At 38.2% G+C, this 16,396-nt stretch overlaps 2 protein-coding genes across 2 annotated transcripts; one reads left to right on the top strand and one right to left on the bottom strand.

The window, feature by feature from the left end:
* Positions 1–261: 261 nt before the first annotated feature.
* LOC131301207 (homeobox-DDT domain protein RLT3) lies at positions 262–11,738 on the bottom strand. Its single transcript, XM_058327379.1, has 16 exons — positions 11,320–11,738; positions 10,195–10,322; positions 9,870–10,112; positions 9,661–9,723; positions 9,374–9,590; positions 8,285–8,385; positions 6,456–6,542; positions 6,151–6,282; positions 5,579–5,719; positions 5,198–5,320; positions 4,569–5,018; positions 3,792–4,205; positions 2,843–3,418; positions 1,617–1,721; positions 1,232–1,454; positions 262–776 (listed from the first exon to the last, which is right to left on the bottom strand). The coding sequence occupies exons 1-16, from the start codon at positions 11,507–11,509 to the stop codon at positions 754–756; spliced, it is 3,216 nt and encodes a 1,071-aa protein (XP_058183362.1). The 5' UTR covers positions 11,510–11,738; the 3' UTR covers positions 262–753.
* A 1,564-nt stretch (positions 11,739–13,302) lies between these two features.
* On the top strand, positions 13,303–15,930 carry LOC131301205 (uncharacterized). The gene is made up of 5 exons (XM_058327377.1): positions 13,303–13,444; positions 14,434–14,506; positions 14,652–14,700; positions 15,232–15,355; positions 15,550–15,930. The coding sequence occupies exons 1-5, from the start codon at positions 13,442–13,444 to the stop codon at positions 15,646–15,648; spliced, it is 348 nt and encodes a 115-aa protein (XP_058183360.1). The 5' UTR covers positions 13,303–13,441; the 3' UTR covers positions 15,649–15,930.
* Positions 15,931–16,396: the final 466 nt, after the last annotated feature.

Below are 16,396 nucleotides of genomic sequence, written 5' to 3'. Positions count from 1 at the left end.
CCTGAGACACATGTAACCCTAATATTTCTCTCTACAGTTGTAAAACTAGCCCCCTCTTGCTTCAGTATAAATGAAAGCCTTAAGAGTACTTTTTCCTTTTTGGAGTCATTTTTGCAGTACCGTTCAGCACAAATTTGGAACAAAATTTCATTGAAAATATTGAAGGTCGCATTTCGAACTCAAGAAAAGAATGAGAAAGGGGAGGAAATTAGTTCTCCCTCACTTTGATTCCTAGTTTTGGGGGAGAGAAGGGAAAAATTCTACGGGAAAATTAGTTCATAAAAAAATTGTACATATATTTATATACTGTGAATACATGTACAGTTCACAGATACAAGAAGGGACAAAATTTATTCCTCTGATCAAAAGCAATAAGCTTTAGCATTCGTTTCTACAAGGAATACGATATTGTGGTGCCTTTCACGAGTGAAACACAGTCTAGTAACAAAATTGTGAATTTCGTGAAAAATCCAGGCCACTTGCTGTACAGTAATTAATCGCTCTAAATCACCTGGGGTAACAGGAATCGCCAAAAACTTTCTTGTCCAACGCTATAACTTGACCTCTTCTTTCTGTTCATTTTGTACACCAGCAATGTTTTTGCACTTTAGCAATACCCATCGTGATGGTCGCCAAGGAAGGATGATCTTAGACCACATTTTCGGAACGTGACTTGAATAATGAATCCCAAGACTACATCCCACATAAGTGCAGACAACTTCGTTTCTTGTCCCCAGAAGAACATATCGCTTGCTATAGGTTAGAAGCATGCTTACCTGAATGCAAACAAAAAACCGTCGAGATCCTTAAAAAGGAAGACAATTTTCTCACTACCTTTATTATATCTGTTGGTCCATTTTTTGTCTTTATTTATGCCAATTTACGACATTGCCCTTTTATTTGTTCACTTCATCACAGCAACCACATGAACAAAGACAAAAACGAAAGTGACAAAGGCCTAAAGAGGAGCACGGAAATCATTTTCATTCAAACAAACTGGAAAACTAATAAGATAAACAAATTTATCATCAGGAAAATCCTGTCAATCATTTAATTTTTTATCTTGACAAGCAAAAAAGTGTCACAGTTAGAAGCTACAGTTGACAGAGACCAAGTCATACATTGAAGTATGAATATTATGAAAGATTGAAACAGACGAGGAAAGCACCCATTGGTGATATCAATAAAGGTGTCGAAAACGAAATTTGTTTAGTTGGGAAAACTGACTTACCTCTAGATCTCGCAACTGTTTCCTGTTTCTTTTCAGTACCAACCCTTTTAAGAAACGGAGCAATCAAGGCATCCACTTTTACCAACCACACTGCCACTGCCGATGATGTTTGTGGCATAGTTTTAAAGCTTGCAATGATTTCCCCTAGAACAGAATTAGGGCCCTGATCCTCATCAGATTGACACCACTCCTCATTTATGGCACCAACAAAATCAGCAAGAACCTAAAGTATATAGGCAAAGTTTCCATGAGAATAAGAGTAAAACAAGTACAGCTCGATTGATGCTCATCTCCCAAAACCTAAATTACTCAGTATACATCGACTAATTTTGAAAAAATAAAAAACACACAGAAAGTAAAACGAAACTAACACATAATTTGATACCTGCATATACTCTGCCAAAGTAGAAGTCCGTCTTAGACGTTTGATCCATAGTTTATGAGCAGATTTAATCCAAGCACCGACTAATGCACCTTCAGGCATAACTGACTGCACATGAAATAATAGTGAGCAAAGAATGAAAAAGTCATTTCCAGACTTGAAAAAGAACTGAGTGCAAAAAGAAACTTGACCTATGATAAACTAGCCAAAATATGAAGGACGCCTATAGAAGAGCTAATTCAACATTTCCAAACTCACTAAGCCTTGGCTATTTGGGATGGTTACACAAATCTCATTCCCCAAAATAGCTGTCTTTACAAAATATCCTCAATTGAATTGTTCTTCTTCCAATTTTTTGGGCTTCGATTTTTCCCTCCTTTCCTGTAGCCTGTGGAAATGGAAGCAGACGTCCATGTATGGTGCTCCAACACCTAAAATAGCCAAGAAGAAGGTATCTAACCCCTAGATATTCAGTAATTCATCGACGTAATTGTTTAATGTTCAAGCTATGGCCACTCAAACGTGAGTCTGTCGTATGGAAATACAACCAAAGCTGCCTAGTTATCGCCTAGGTAACACTCAACAACAGGTTTATGTTGCAAGACCATATTACCCCCGACCTGGGAGTGCAAAGATCACGCTAATGCAGTTCTGTATTCAGACTGATTTCTCGACTGACGGAGAAAAGTCACGGATCATATGTTATATTTCAAACAGTAGGAGAACCATGATACGTGATACACGTCAACCATCTGGCAACGAATATAGCTTATCTGTCACACGTGTGTCCTTAAGGGAGGGGATGCATAGAGCACAGAATGAACATAGGCACATAGCTTTGCCCGGGTTAAAGCATCGAATAAACTATATATTCAAGTGACCACATATCCCCTGTTGGGTCTAAAGTTGGAACTACTGCGGATAGCATAAAATATCTCAGAGATGAGAAACAACAAAACATTGGAACCAAGGGAGATGTGATATTATTAATCCCCTCATTATTAGTTCGACTAGATTATTAACACTTTGGGGTTGTATATCCCTTACAGTATTCATCTAGTCAACCAAACAAGGCAATAAAGCTTTAACAACTGAAAAACCACCTCGATCACTAGAATCTGTGGAAAATTATATAGCCGAGTGTCACCCTGTGTATGTGTGTGTACGAGGCAGAGGATGCATGTAGCAAAGTAGAGAACTGAAAGCTTTAACAAAATGAAAAAACCCACCTCAATTGCATGAATTGCAGCTTTAAGCGATTGCAACTGGGATGATAGAACTTTATGGTTTGGAAACATATCACCCTCTCCATCCAACTTACATGTGGCAACGTGAATTGCATATCGTTCCTCCAAGTCAAAATCAAGCTCAAATGTGGTATGGCAAGTCTTACAGTGCTTCTCATCTCTCCAGTACAGATCATGACAACATTCACATCTAGTAAGTGAATCAAGATAAGACCTTTTGCTATATTTAACAGCGTTAAGATCAGAATAAAAAGAATTCCATATCCACGCATCAAAAGCTTGGAGACAGCTCCATTTTTGCATTCTCTGTTCATTGTTTCCAGTTTTGAGCAGTATGGAACCAGAAGAAACAGAAAAATCATTATTCATCTCAGTTAGGGAAATGTTGTTGTCTAACTCAGACACCGCTGAAGAACTGTCATCTCTGGATACGTTGAGATCAGATTGATCAGATTGGATCGACTGGCGCATAAATGTTTCACGTCCTTTCAAAGATGCAAGAAGGTAAGCCTCCCGTGCACCCCTACAATCCAAAGCTGATAACAAGGTGCACAAAGCCTGCAATCGGAGTTAAGAACCAAAAGGAGAGTTCAACAGTTAAACTTTGACAGCATATAAAGATAATCGCATCAAGCTACACAGAGGCCATGTTTGTTTGACTGAACTTTTGACTGGACTAATAGTATAGGATACATAATCTCAATAGGATAAATAATCCTACTGGATTGCTAGTGAGGCGAATAGGCAATTAACAATACTACATCCCCCAAGAATATCCACTGTTTTTTGGGACATCAGATTGGACAGATATTTAATCCTAGTCGCAAAAGTTCAAACCAAACGTGGGATGTGGCCCCCTTGGATAGACAGGCCAATCTGATGTTTTAGTCCAAACAAACAAACTGGGACGGAGAGAATAAGCAAAAATTACCTCTTCAGTATCAATCACCTCCCAGTGGCCATCATCAGAAGATTCAAAGTATATCCGCTTGTGGCCTGGATCTAGTGCATTACAGGGACCCAGAAAAAGCCAGTACCTATTGTACCGACGATCGGAACCCAGAAAGACAGATTGCATAGGATGTAAATCATCTTCAGCTTCCATTTCGTTTGCATACTTCCTTTGACTGCATGATTTTGCATTTCCACCAAACTTCAACAGAAATGCTGAAGAATCAACAGTGTGAAGCCCTGATGTTGTATCTTTTGTAGCGAGCATTTGTCCAATGTAGCCTCCAAATGATGAGGGCCAACTATGTTGTTTACCTGATGATCTCTTTATTTTAGCTCCAGAACCATAATGGTTGATGCTGGGAACACTTTCCACACTGGGTGGTATTCGATCCTGCAAAGCGATTGGAATAAAACTCAACTTGGCATACTACTCGCCGTAAACTATAATAGCGGAACCAAGGTAGAATGCACCCCAAAAATTAGAGCCGAGGGGTAGCCGGAGTATTTGTGAAAATTTTAACCAAGATCATCAGAAACATTGTGGAAGTTCTAGTTAGATATAAAGTGTACATGAGAAACTTCTACAGTAATTTTTGGATACATATATAAATTCATATCTAGCACGTGATATGGTAATATGACATGAAATGACTGCACCACATTACTTCCAAAAATAAGCACAATATGAGGCAACCACCAGTTAATTAGGCAGTAGCAGCCAGTTAAAAAGTAACGTACGACAAAGGGGAGTTACCTCCATTCTGATGCTGGATCCGGCGCCAAGAAGATCAACCAAAGCAACTAAGGCATTCAGCTTTTCATCAATGCTTAAATCTGAATATTCTCCTTCCACCAGTCCTAACAACCATACTTCACCTGGATGGCTCTCATCAATTTCAGTGTACACTGTTAATGTTTTATTTCCCTTTTCATGACAGCTCCCTTGGTCCAATATCCTGTGATCTGAACTACACTCTGAATCGTCATCACTGCTGTATATGTCATTGTCCTTAGAGTCATTATCAACACTCCCAAAGTCCTCAGAATCTAAATCAAAAGTTTCAGCTTCCTCCATGACAGGATGAATGCGTAGACGATACGCATCACATGAAATCTTTTCAAACAAGGTAATGTCACTTGAAAGTGCAGAGCTTATTAGAAGCTCTAGTTCATCGCTAGTGGCAGCTAGATTCAAGTCCACAATCTTCAAACGAGTGCACACACAAGAAAAAAAACATACTTTGTCACTAAAATGGTTTCGAGGTAACTTAAAGAAGTGAAGTCCAAAAGAAAATGAGCACAGCCAAATCAATGTCCTTTTACAAGTAATCTAGTATATATCCTCATCATTTTAGAAATCAACTCCACATATCAATAACTTACCTGAGGAGAATTAGCCAAACTGGAAACTTTCATCCCCTTGTTTCCTTGCTCAGACAAAATACTATACAGTTCACCCTTCAACGTAGCAGGACTCAAGCCATACTTTGCCATGATGGTGGCTTCCTACGAGAAAGAAATGAAAAAATGACTTATTAGAATACAAGAAAACCCTTTAAGAATTAGGACATAAAACACAATAGTAAAACAATGCAAAGCATCATTTCTCATGGCAATTGAAATATAATTTATAAAGAACGGAATGGGAAAGCATCAAATACTTGTCTACTAACGAGGGGACCAATAATTCTAAGAAAAAATAAGCAAAATGTGCAGTTCACACAAATTAGCTAGTAGCAGTAAATATCTAGAAATCTTTGATACCTTGCAAAGAGATTCCTTGCGCGCTGTAACACTTTTTGAACCAAAACCAGCTGCAATAAATACTTGACGCAAAATTTCTGTCCAGGTCAAGGGGTTTAGGGATTTCTTCCAAAACTCCACGACATTATGCTGATTTTCAACCTAATATCACGGGGGGGAACCGGTTATATTGTACGTCATCATTGTTTCTTAGAACCATAAACGATCAAAAACTGGTTACGGAGAAGTTACAAGGGTCAAAATAAGATAAAGTAATCAAATGAAGGTAATTGCAGAGCAATAATAGCAAGATAATGCACAAGAAACACTTTTGCAGATGCTGCGACCAATATATCTCTGCTCCGCATCTACAGGCACTACCCAAGCAAATACCAAATGCCCGCCCATGTTTTCTAAATAAAAGTGATTGTCCAGTTATAAACTACGAAAAACAAAGATTACAAAGGAAGAAATATTAATTATAAGAGGGCTAACAGTACTGAAACAATCTGATACTATCAGGAGAACACCAGTATAAGAAAATGAATTATGATCAACTACAGGAATTAGCCAAATAACCACATGATACTTACCGAGTGAAGTAACTCAATAAACTTTCCATTATTGCTCACAGGAGGAAAAACTCCCCTGCTAAGCTCCATTTCAACATCAGAGACAAGAAGTTTGAGAAGTGACAAATGAATTTGTCCAAGTAACATCGATTCCTAAGCCATGTGCAATAAAGTTGAATAATCAGAAAAGCACAACCTAAAGACTACTAAGGACATTGTACAATAGCAAAGAACAACCTAAAGGCTACTAGGGAACGGGCAACAAACTTGCAAATTGAGCACTCCAAGTAGAAAATCTCACTACAGACCAGAAAATGATAACTTACCTTGTCATGAAATGTTTGAGCAAACTCGTCCAGGGTGAAGGAGCGAATGTTCAACAGCACTGCATATGAATAAATGAAATGGAAGACCTGCAACAGACAAGCCAGCCTAAGCTCACCAAGACAAAAGATAAAATAGCATAAATCACAAACAAACTTCCCACCGAAAAGAGAAAACACATGCACAACGACAGTCAAGTCCTAAACAAAAAGCTGTACAGAAATAGCAACAAGCACAAAAAGTCTATGTACTTTCTCATCCACGAAATTGGTATGGCTAGCAATACTAAATTATCCATGACAATAATAGTTCCTCTAAAAGGAAATGCGATAACAGAAGCAGACAGAGAATAAAAAAGAACAAAACAGGAAGAAGTAACAGCGAGCTCACTCTGGTGTATATACATTAGTGCCCAGACATCTTGTGTTGATTGTTACGCAACCAGCCAAGCATATACACATCCTTCTCAAGAATCTCAACTAATCCAAAATTGCTCTCAAAAAACAGCCTTTCCAAGTTATTCAAGTCAACATGCTGACGCACCTATACTCCAGATATCATGTTGAGCATGAACTGAAAGGAAGTTTACATAGCCATAAATCCACGTCACTTCCCTTATAAATCTGATTGCAGAACCATTTTCACAGGGTTTATGTAAAGATATGAGCTCTGTCAATGCTGGCTTTGTTCAATTGAAATAACCAAACCATACCGAGCCTTATGTCCCAATCAATTGGGGTCGGCTATGCTTTGTTCAATTGGAATGTTGATAGAAAACAATTGCGACAGAACCCTAACATTCCCTTTTGTCATGTATGAGCCATTCTCTGAAAAAGTCACTTTACAAGAGAAATGATGAAGACACAACACTTAATAGTTGGAATACACAGGTATTTAAACCTCTATTAAAGTGATGGTCAATCTGAAGGCTAACACGGTTTGTCTTAGTCACTAGACTAACTCTTCCTTCTGTCATGTTTTATCTATGTCACTCTCACATTATATCCTCAATTGTTAATGTGAACACAGGTAAAGAACAAGAGAAAATAGAAACCTTTTGAAAAGAAAACGTTGCAGGAACAATGCAAATTGAGCATCCAGAAAAAAATACCAATTCACTCACAGGTGCAGGAATCGTGAAAGGCAACTTCATATCACGCCATACATTATCTTAAAGATAAGCATCACAAACTAAAGAGAACAGAAACCATGGTATGTACTTATCAAGTGAAGTCAAGGGTTATAATCCACGAGAAGTATGAATGCAAAACCATAATTAGTGATTTGGCAGAGAACATAGCAACTCACTTATATGAGCAAGATTGTGCAAGGGCAATCTTGTCTCCTGCTCTACACAATCAAAAAGCAAAAGAAATGACAAAATAACTGCATGACAGGCTTCAACTGACATACTCAGTTTCTTTTTTAAATTCTTACAGATAGCGACCCATTACAGTTCGCACCCGCATAAGGTGTTTTCCCCAGAATAATTATATACTATTCCTTATCAAATCGGAAGACAAAAAATAAGTAAAGAAAGTCAAATGGTACATGTACAGGAAGCAAGCATCGCTTCAATTACCATGATGAGCATTTTGTAAAGTAAGGCTTGGTACTGTCAAATGAGTTCTTAGGCACCACATCTAGATAAAGATATGCATGAAGCTTCTACTGACTGACACTCAATAGATGTATGTCTGCTAAAGATCTGGGCCTTCAAGATAGATGCAGTCGAAAAGATAGAGCCACCACGAGTTACAACTCGTGTATGATGTTTCATGCATAACAGAAGCACTAAAAAAGAACAAAAAAAGGTTTTTTCTTCATGTACCTTAAATAACTTCTTGACAAGCTCTGGTGAAGAACCCCAGGGTTGCATGTAGAAAGGTAGCTTCATCACAACAGAATTTGGTGGAAACTTAGATAACAAGTCTGAAAATCACAAAAAAAAATAGATGCAGATAGGAGGACTTCAGAAAACATGCATACACTATGCTTAAAAAATTCAACAGTTCACAATCAATTGGTTTTGACATAAAGCAATTTCCAGAAAATGCTCTCACATCATTAGTAGTTTGTTTCCTGTTTTTCTCCTTTCCAATGAGATGATTTAAACAGCTTTGGGACAAAAATGAAGATGGCTAAAAAATCCTTGAGATGACTTGTACAGTTTCTCTTTGTGGCCCTCTTCCTTCAAGAAACTTGGGATGTATCAGTGTCCAAACATTAGGTCTCCATAGAGTAGATAGATGTACATACTTGTATACCTATATGTTTATATATACTCACAAGTATACAAGCATGTATATGCTCGTAACGTATGCAATGCCCTTACATATACCTTTGCATCCTATGGCATGCATGCACGAAGACGTTTATGGGCGGTTGACAGGATTAGCTTCACTTTTTCCTGCATCTCAGGAGCACGAGAATCCAGAGCCGCCGACCACTAGGAGAATTGTTGGGACCTTGGCCTTTCTGCTGCTATGGCCTTGGGAATATATATATTGTAGAAACTCAGAGTAAAACACCCATAAACTACAAAGTGCATTCACAATTACAACTAGCACCTATTCGCATCTCTTGCATCCACCCCATCTGATCAGCAAAGCAATGAGGTTTGAATCCCGCATCTCCACACGTTCAAGTGGATATTCATTTTCGAAGTGTCAGTACTAGTTGACAAAAAAACAGCCAAACAGGAAACTAAGAGTTCTTGATGCAAAGGCCACTGAAACACTTGCTGGTGTAGAACATTTTATACAAAATAAATGAGGATCAGAGGAATTTATGAATTTATGAATTCTTGACATAAATGACCTCTATACTGCATGGAAAATAAATAAAAGCAGCAGTAGTAGGTGTAAACAGTTTTACAGATCACAATGATGAAGAAACACTAAGTAGCATCCAAACCAACCTTTGCAAAGAGAACAACCATGCAACCCAGAGGTAGCAAAATGCACAGAGCATGTTAGTGGACTCGGCCCTGCCCTTAATTCTTGTAGCTCCAACTCCTCATCATCAATTAGCTTTGCAAATTGTTCGAGATCTTCTTGGCATATCACTCTATCAAAAGCAAGTTCACATTTTTCTCTGTATGGCGGCATCTGCATCTGAGTATTATGGCTTTGTACCTTCAAATACAAGTCAATTCGGTGTTACATAGTTGCTTTATTAAAATGCAGAGATACAACTAGAACACACCTTTCTTCTACTGATGGGAGGCTTCCTCTTATCCTGTACCTTAGTTCCTTTTCCTACTTTTCTCTGCATATAAACAAGCAACTCACTATCAGGAATCTTCCCTTAAGAAATCAGTAGTATCATAAAGATCAAACAATCAGATGCCCAACACAAGGCAAAAGCAAGATCTCAATAACGAATGTTTACGAAATGTGTACAAAATGACTAACCATCACAGGTTGTCGCTTCCGAGATTTTTTCTCCTGAACAAGTGGTTTCTGGGGAGCAGAAGTTGCCCTGCTGAAAACAGCAGTGGACTCTCTCTCATTGAAATTAACACCAGTCGGAGTATCTCCACCATCAGGATTGATTGCCCGCCAAACAGTCATCAAACCTTTCCCGATACCATGTTTCTTTACTGGAGCACTTTTCACACTGGATACTTGGTAGTCCAACATGGTAGGTTTGGAAACCTGAAAAGGAATCACATAATAACCTATTTAGATAAACCATCCTATCAAATCATTCCAACCACTTAAATACACATCCCGCTACCTTTCTCTTTTTGAGTGCTGTTTGGCTTTCATCACAAGCATGATCAGAATTTCTGCAAGCCTTATTTACTTTCAAAGCTCTTTGCTTATCTTGACAAAGGCGATGAGAACATTTGGAACCACGTCGTCCTACAAATACAGATAAGATGAAAAGGCAATAGATATATAGAGATGCACTGTTCTTCAATCCACATTAAAACATGAACGAAAATGCAGGACACAGTTAATCCTCTCATTACAGCAAGGTGAGTTCAAATTGGGTGTGGGATTCACTTAATTTTAGTAGAATCAAATAACATGGACAGATGCTCAACTTCTACCTCTAGACTTCTTTAAAAAAAATTCAAGGGAGACTTTCTTTTTACCCCAAATTTCTCAAGGCTAATTTGCGGCCTTCAAATTTTCCACAATGCCCTTAATAAAGCTTTTCCGTAAACTCTATGCATAATCAGTGTTTGCACATCGGTTTGAATGCATCATCTTCTCAAAATCATCTTATTTCTAACAATTCTAACATACTCGTACTTTTTTTTTTTTTTTGGATAACTCAAGGTATCCGGGCCAGCTTCCAAGCACTCTGACTATTCCAAGCACTCTGACTAAAGTAATCATGGGACCAATGCCACGGTCCACTAGCGGGGGGACAGGGGCTGTCCCAAGGGGAGACCTGGGCCCCTACACAACTCCAAATACTCTCGCATATTATATTAATTTTTAGGTTAATTAGAAAAAAATTGTGGGATTAGCCCGTGTGAAATTTTTTTTAACATTTCTATGTGAGGGGTAAAAATCCCCAAAAAATCAAGCTATCAATCATATAGACAGTGGCTTCGCGCATACACATTATATTGTCCCTACTTCAGACCTCACCAGTAGCAATATATACTTATAACATATGTTTTCAATTATCAATATGAAAACACACGTGATTTGGCCCCCCGCTAAACACAAATCTTGCGTCCGCCACTGCGGGGGCCTAATTAAAGCCGGAGCTCTAAGCATACTCATATTCAACGGGCAGCATGATTAAATCCAATCGAAATGAACAACGCCTCACCATAAAATTAAACACGTAAACAAAAATACAACATCAAACCAGTTAACCCTGAAATACTACTACTACTACCTTTGTTACAAAGCTGGAAAGCATATGAAGGAAGAGTATCGAACTCAACACCGAGTGGGGGCCCGTCCTTCCGAAAAACCTTCTTCAAAATGCAGTCCGGACTCAGTAAAACATCATGCAGACGAAGACGACGAGTCTTCGGCTCCTTCTTCTTACCCTTCCTCTGACCAACTCCTTTCTTCGCCGCCATCCCGAACGACCGGCGACGATCAATTGGCCATCGACGGAAGTGAAAACTAGAGAGTCTAGAGAGAGAGAGGGGAGAGAGAGAGAGAGGGTTTAGAGGGGGGCTGGGGTTTTGGGGATGAGGAAGAGAGAGATGAGAGTTCACTCTGGGAAATGTAGGAGTGAGAGAGAGCTAGATGAGGGAGAGAGAGAGGTTGAGGGTTGAGTAGGGTTTTGGGTTTTTGGTGATTATGTTGTTTCCGTTTTTATTTTGTCTTTTTCTTATTCCTGTTTTATCTGCTGCGTGAATAATATCTGTATCTCAACCGGGTGACGCCAAAATTTAGAACGGTTGGCGCTAACCGGCTCATGGGATCCGTTCGAACCGGTTCAACTGAGTGTTTCTCGAAACACGGGAAAGGGTTTCCACCGTCTAATTGTAGAGATTAGAGCATCTCCAATCTATCTCCATTTTCTCCAAAATAAAGTATGGATGTAACACATTGAGGGGAGATTTTGTAATTTATTCCATTTTTTCTTCAATTTTTGTACTTTTTGGGAGAATCTTTGAAGGACCCATCGTCCTTTTTAGAGTTTGGAGGAATTTTGTACTCTAAATTTACTTTTAGTCCTCCATTTTTAGAGGACCAAATTTACTTTTGGAGGACCAAACTCTAAAAAGGACGGTGGGTCCCTAAAAAATTCTCCCAAAAACTACAAAAAGTGAAGAAAAAAGAGAATAAATTATAAAATCTCCCCTCAATGTGTCACATCCATCTTTTATTTTGGAAAAATAGAGGTGGATTGGAGATGCTCTTAGGGGTGATACCGGTCCGATTTCGACCGGCTTGAGTGTATTTTTTGGTCGAAACCGGTTATCCGGTTTGAGATTTTTAGAAACCGGAACCGGTTGAGATAAATCGGTCCGATTTCGACCGGTTCAACCGGTTTCGGTCCAGTTTAACCGGTTTTTATTCATGGGCCATAATTTTAGCTCAACACATCAAAAAATTCACAATTCAACTCATAAAATATCAACCAAAAATTTATAATTCAACCCTTTTTTTGGGCCCAACAAAAAAGGATCAATTTTGAGCCAAATACATTTTAAAAAACCCATAAAAACATAATTAAGCCCATAAAAATAGTTTTTATATAATAAATATATTTATTAGACTAATATACACCACAAAATATTAACCAAAAACCCATAATTCAACCCCTCCCATATGTTTTTATATATATGTGTATATATTATACATATATATAACCGGTCCGGTTTCAACCGGTTTTTAAAACACATAAACCGAATCGAAATTATTTTTCCAGTTTATAAAATTTTATAAATCGGAACCGGATCGAAATTATTCAACCGGTTTTAAAAATTCGGTCCGGTCTGGTTTTTCCAGTTTCGATCGATTTTTCGGTTTCGAGTAACAGCCCTAGTAGAGATGCAAACGAACCGAGCTGCTTTCAAGCAGTTGTAACCCAACTTGTTAAGAAATCACTCGGTTCGGCTCATTTAAAGATCGAACAAAACTCAAGCTCAAGTTTCAAGATCATTCATCAAGAAAGCCGAGTTCAACACTCAAAAAAGTTCAGTTCCGTTTGCAAAAGTCTGACTAATTTTATAGACTCGGCTCATTTAAATAGAGTTATAAAATTAATTAACCAAGTTCGGCTCGTATAAATCTTTTGACTCGTTTACAAATAAGTTGAGTTGGAACTCAAATTTTAGACCCATTGAGTAAACAAGCAAAGCCGCTTGCAATCTTGGGTAAATTGCACTGGCTTGCGCCTGGATTTTAGAATAATTACTGTTGGCCCCTCGAGTTTGGAGAGGTCCAAGACAAAGTTCATTCCGTGTACTGAACTGAATAGTTTGGTCGGTTGCTCGCGCTCTCTCTCTCTCTCTCATACAGGAAGAGAACTGATTACCAGCTATGCAGTAGAGAAAATGGTGAGTTTCCCGAATCCTCTCTTGCATTGCTCGACTGGATTCAGATCTAACTGCTTTTATCGATTGCCATTTCCTTTTTGGTATTCTAGGATCTACGATTAATACATGCTTCGTCATTACAATTCCGTATAATCAGTTCTTTCGGAATTCGTTAGTACAATGTGTAATCTTTTCCACTTTTATTGTTCCATTTCTTTGCAGACTCTGCAATTTTGCTGCAAGCGCTTGACTAGACAAGATATACATATACTCCGTAATTTTTTTCATCTTTGTACTTATATGTGTATGTATATTGTACTTAAAAAGCTTGAATCTTGCAAAAATGGAGCTCAATATAGTCGGGCAAGCTGTTTAATTGTCTCAGTGTGCTTGTGTTACTGTTCAATGATTATGAGTTCTGGGGCAATGGTATGCCTTTGAAGGTTGAACTACAATAGTTGTTCTTTACTTTAGCCAAAGGGTTAGTCCAAGTGTGTGAAGGGCCAAGATAAAGCGTCTTACAAGCTTTATTTTCTAGTTTGCCTCACTAACCTTTGGGCCGCCCGGCAAAATGAATGTGATAAAGGCTCTGGTATAGAACTCAGTCACTTGACAAGCTAAAATACGAGACCCGACGAAGGTTGGGTCACCCTGCAAATGAATGTGATAAGTGGGCTGGTTTAGAATGCAGTCACGATGAAGGTTGTGGTGAGTGGAGTCGGTCTGAGGTTAAAATAAAAAGTTCTTGACTTGAGGCATAAGATGGGAGGATAAACTAAATCTCGTGTGCCTTAAGTATACAGCAAACTGTAACTGACAGATTTAAAAGTAATACCCTCTGGTTGACAATCATGAATATTATTTAGCCTAGGCCTTTTGTCGCACAACTTTCTGCTCGGTTTTCACCTGTTCATTACGGAAACATTGAACTCCATTATGCAGTCCCTTCTGAACTGGAGCTCTGTGTTTGAATCTTGCCACCTTACCTTTTTTATTCATGCCCTTCGTAGGAAAGGGAAGCAAAAAAAGAAGGCTTTAGAAAGTACTTGGAATCTAGTGGTGTTCTTGATGCTCTGACAAAAGGTTTTGCTTCAACTCTCTTTGGATGTTTTGAATATTGGAAATTCAACTTATAACCCAGTAGCTGCTTATTATTTTTTTCCTTTTCGGGTTTAGTAATTCTGTTTTTCTGAATTTCTTTAACTGTGTTTGGTATATGTAATTGTAGGTCTTGTTGCACTATATGATCAGAATGACAAACCTTCTTCTGCTATCGAGTAAGTTCGGTTTACGAACTGGGCATGTTTTTAATGAAGTATATCTCAAATTACTCTGTGTCAATAGAAGTTCTAGATTTGGGCATAGCAGAAACTATATATGACAACCGAGCAGATTATTTCCTATGGACCAAAGTAACATCTAGAATAATAACGAATAGAGAAGCTAATTCAAAGATTGGCTTTGAAAGCTTATAGCAGGCATTTACAAGCTGAAGTTGGAAGGACAGGCAGCATATGTATTGGGACCTCGTAGTGGAGGCTGTCCTGACATGAAATACAGTAATGAAGAGAACGAATAGGATACTCCAAGAAGAAGCAGCTAAGTTGAGTTTTATTGAGAGAAATTTTGAAGACTTTGTAACTGCCGGAAAAAGAAGCTAAACTACCATATGCACAATTGTTTCTTAATTGTGGTCCATTTTTCGTCTGGAACTATCTTTCAATTTCTTTAACTACAGTTTATATATTGATTTAGCTTTCTAAACCAGTCATATGTTTAATTCTCCGTACTCATGGTTTTTTTAACAGGTTCATCCAACAAAAGTTAGGTGGTCCAACTTTGTCGGAGTATGAAAAGCTGCAAGCTGCAATGTCAGATTTGCAAATTAGATATGATGACCTTCGGGTGGCACACCAAGAAAAGTGCAGGGAGGTAGGGATACGTACACTTCTCGTCAGTTCCTGTATAAAAGCTCAAGAGTTAGAGCCATGAAGCTCACCATGACTTTCAGAACATATCCTCCAACTTAACTGAATGGCAAAGTAGTGTCCCTGGGAACAGAAAATGTGGTGGTTTTACGCTATGTAAACCAATATAGTCTAACCATCCACTTTCTTGTTTCGCAGCTCGATGAATTGAAAAAAATAAATCCAGAGGCATTTTCTAGAGAGACCATTGATGATGAGTCCCCAAAGGATGAATCAGCTGAAAGTGTACAAGGTTAATTCCACGCGGTCATAAACAACATAGCTTTCATTTACGCCATTAAACATCATTGGCATTGGAGAGAAAAGAGTCTGGTGTTGTATCCTCCACAATTTGTAATAACCTCGAATTTGTTTTGTACTATCTTCTTCTTTTTCACTGTTTGTGCACTGTTGAAGGATTTGGCTCGACTGTCAGCTGCTTGTTGTAATTTTGTGCTACATTCTATTGTACCCTCCATTTTCCGGTGTGCACCGATTGGTTATGATTTGTTGGTCTTGGTTATGGTATTGGAGCCCTAATATGGTACTGTTGTTGGTTGACTTTTTTAATTTTTTTATTTGGGTAACTAAGATTGTTTATTGTACTGGAGCCCTATTCTGTATAATTCCAAGTCAACTATGACATTTTTATATGGTTTTGGTCCAACAATTGTATATATATATTTTTTATGCTTAATCATCCATTTAAGAAGTTCAAAACGCATACAACCTCAGAGGGGTGTACACATTATTCTGGAGGGCGTACACATTATTCTGGTCCAACAATTGTTGCGTTTGCTCGGCGTTTTAAAATAAAATCTAACACATAAACTTCGTATGCTTTTCTAGATTATTTTCCAGTCTCTCATTGTTAAATTCACATAATATATTAAAACCTTGTGAAACATCTCAAGATTCGGTTTTAAGGACAACATAACTTGTGGTGGAGACATGCAAGATCAAGACAATTCTTGGACAAGGTATTGAAAATCCTCATCTGAAAAAT

This window comes from Rhododendron vialii, chromosome 9a (assembly GCF_030253575.1).
Source record: "Rhododendron vialii isolate Sample 1 chromosome 9a, ASM3025357v1".
Classification (NCBI taxonomy): domain Eukaryota; kingdom Viridiplantae; phylum Streptophyta; class Magnoliopsida; order Ericales; family Ericaceae; genus Rhododendron; species Rhododendron vialii.
Note: the sequence above shows the minus strand (reverse complement) of the source record. Positions and strands in the feature narration are given on the sequence as shown.

Bases quoted from the DNA above. Each gene is read 5' to 3' on its own strand.
- LOC131301207 (XM_058327379.1), bottom strand. From the start codon at position 11,509: ATGGCGGCGAAGAAAGGAGTTGGTCAGAGGAAGGGTAAGAAGAAGGAG. The intron at 10,113-10,194 runs GTAGCGGGATGT...ATTCCTTTTCAG, and splicing joins CAGCACTCAAAAAGAGAAAG to GTTTCCAAACCTACCATGTT. The intron at 9,591-9,660 runs GTGTGTTCTAGT...TTGTATTTGAAG, and splicing joins CTCCCATCAGTAGAAGAAAG to GTACAAAGCCATAATACTCA.
- LOC131301205 (XM_058327377.1), top strand. The intron at 14,507-14,651 runs GTTTTGCTTCAA...ATGTAATTGTAG, and splicing joins TCTTGATGCTCTGACAAAAG to GTCTTGTTGCACTATATGAT. The intron at 14,701-15,231 runs GTAAGTTCGGTT...TTTTTTTAACAG, and splicing joins AAACCTTCTTCTGCTATCGA to GTTCATCCAACAAAAGTTAG.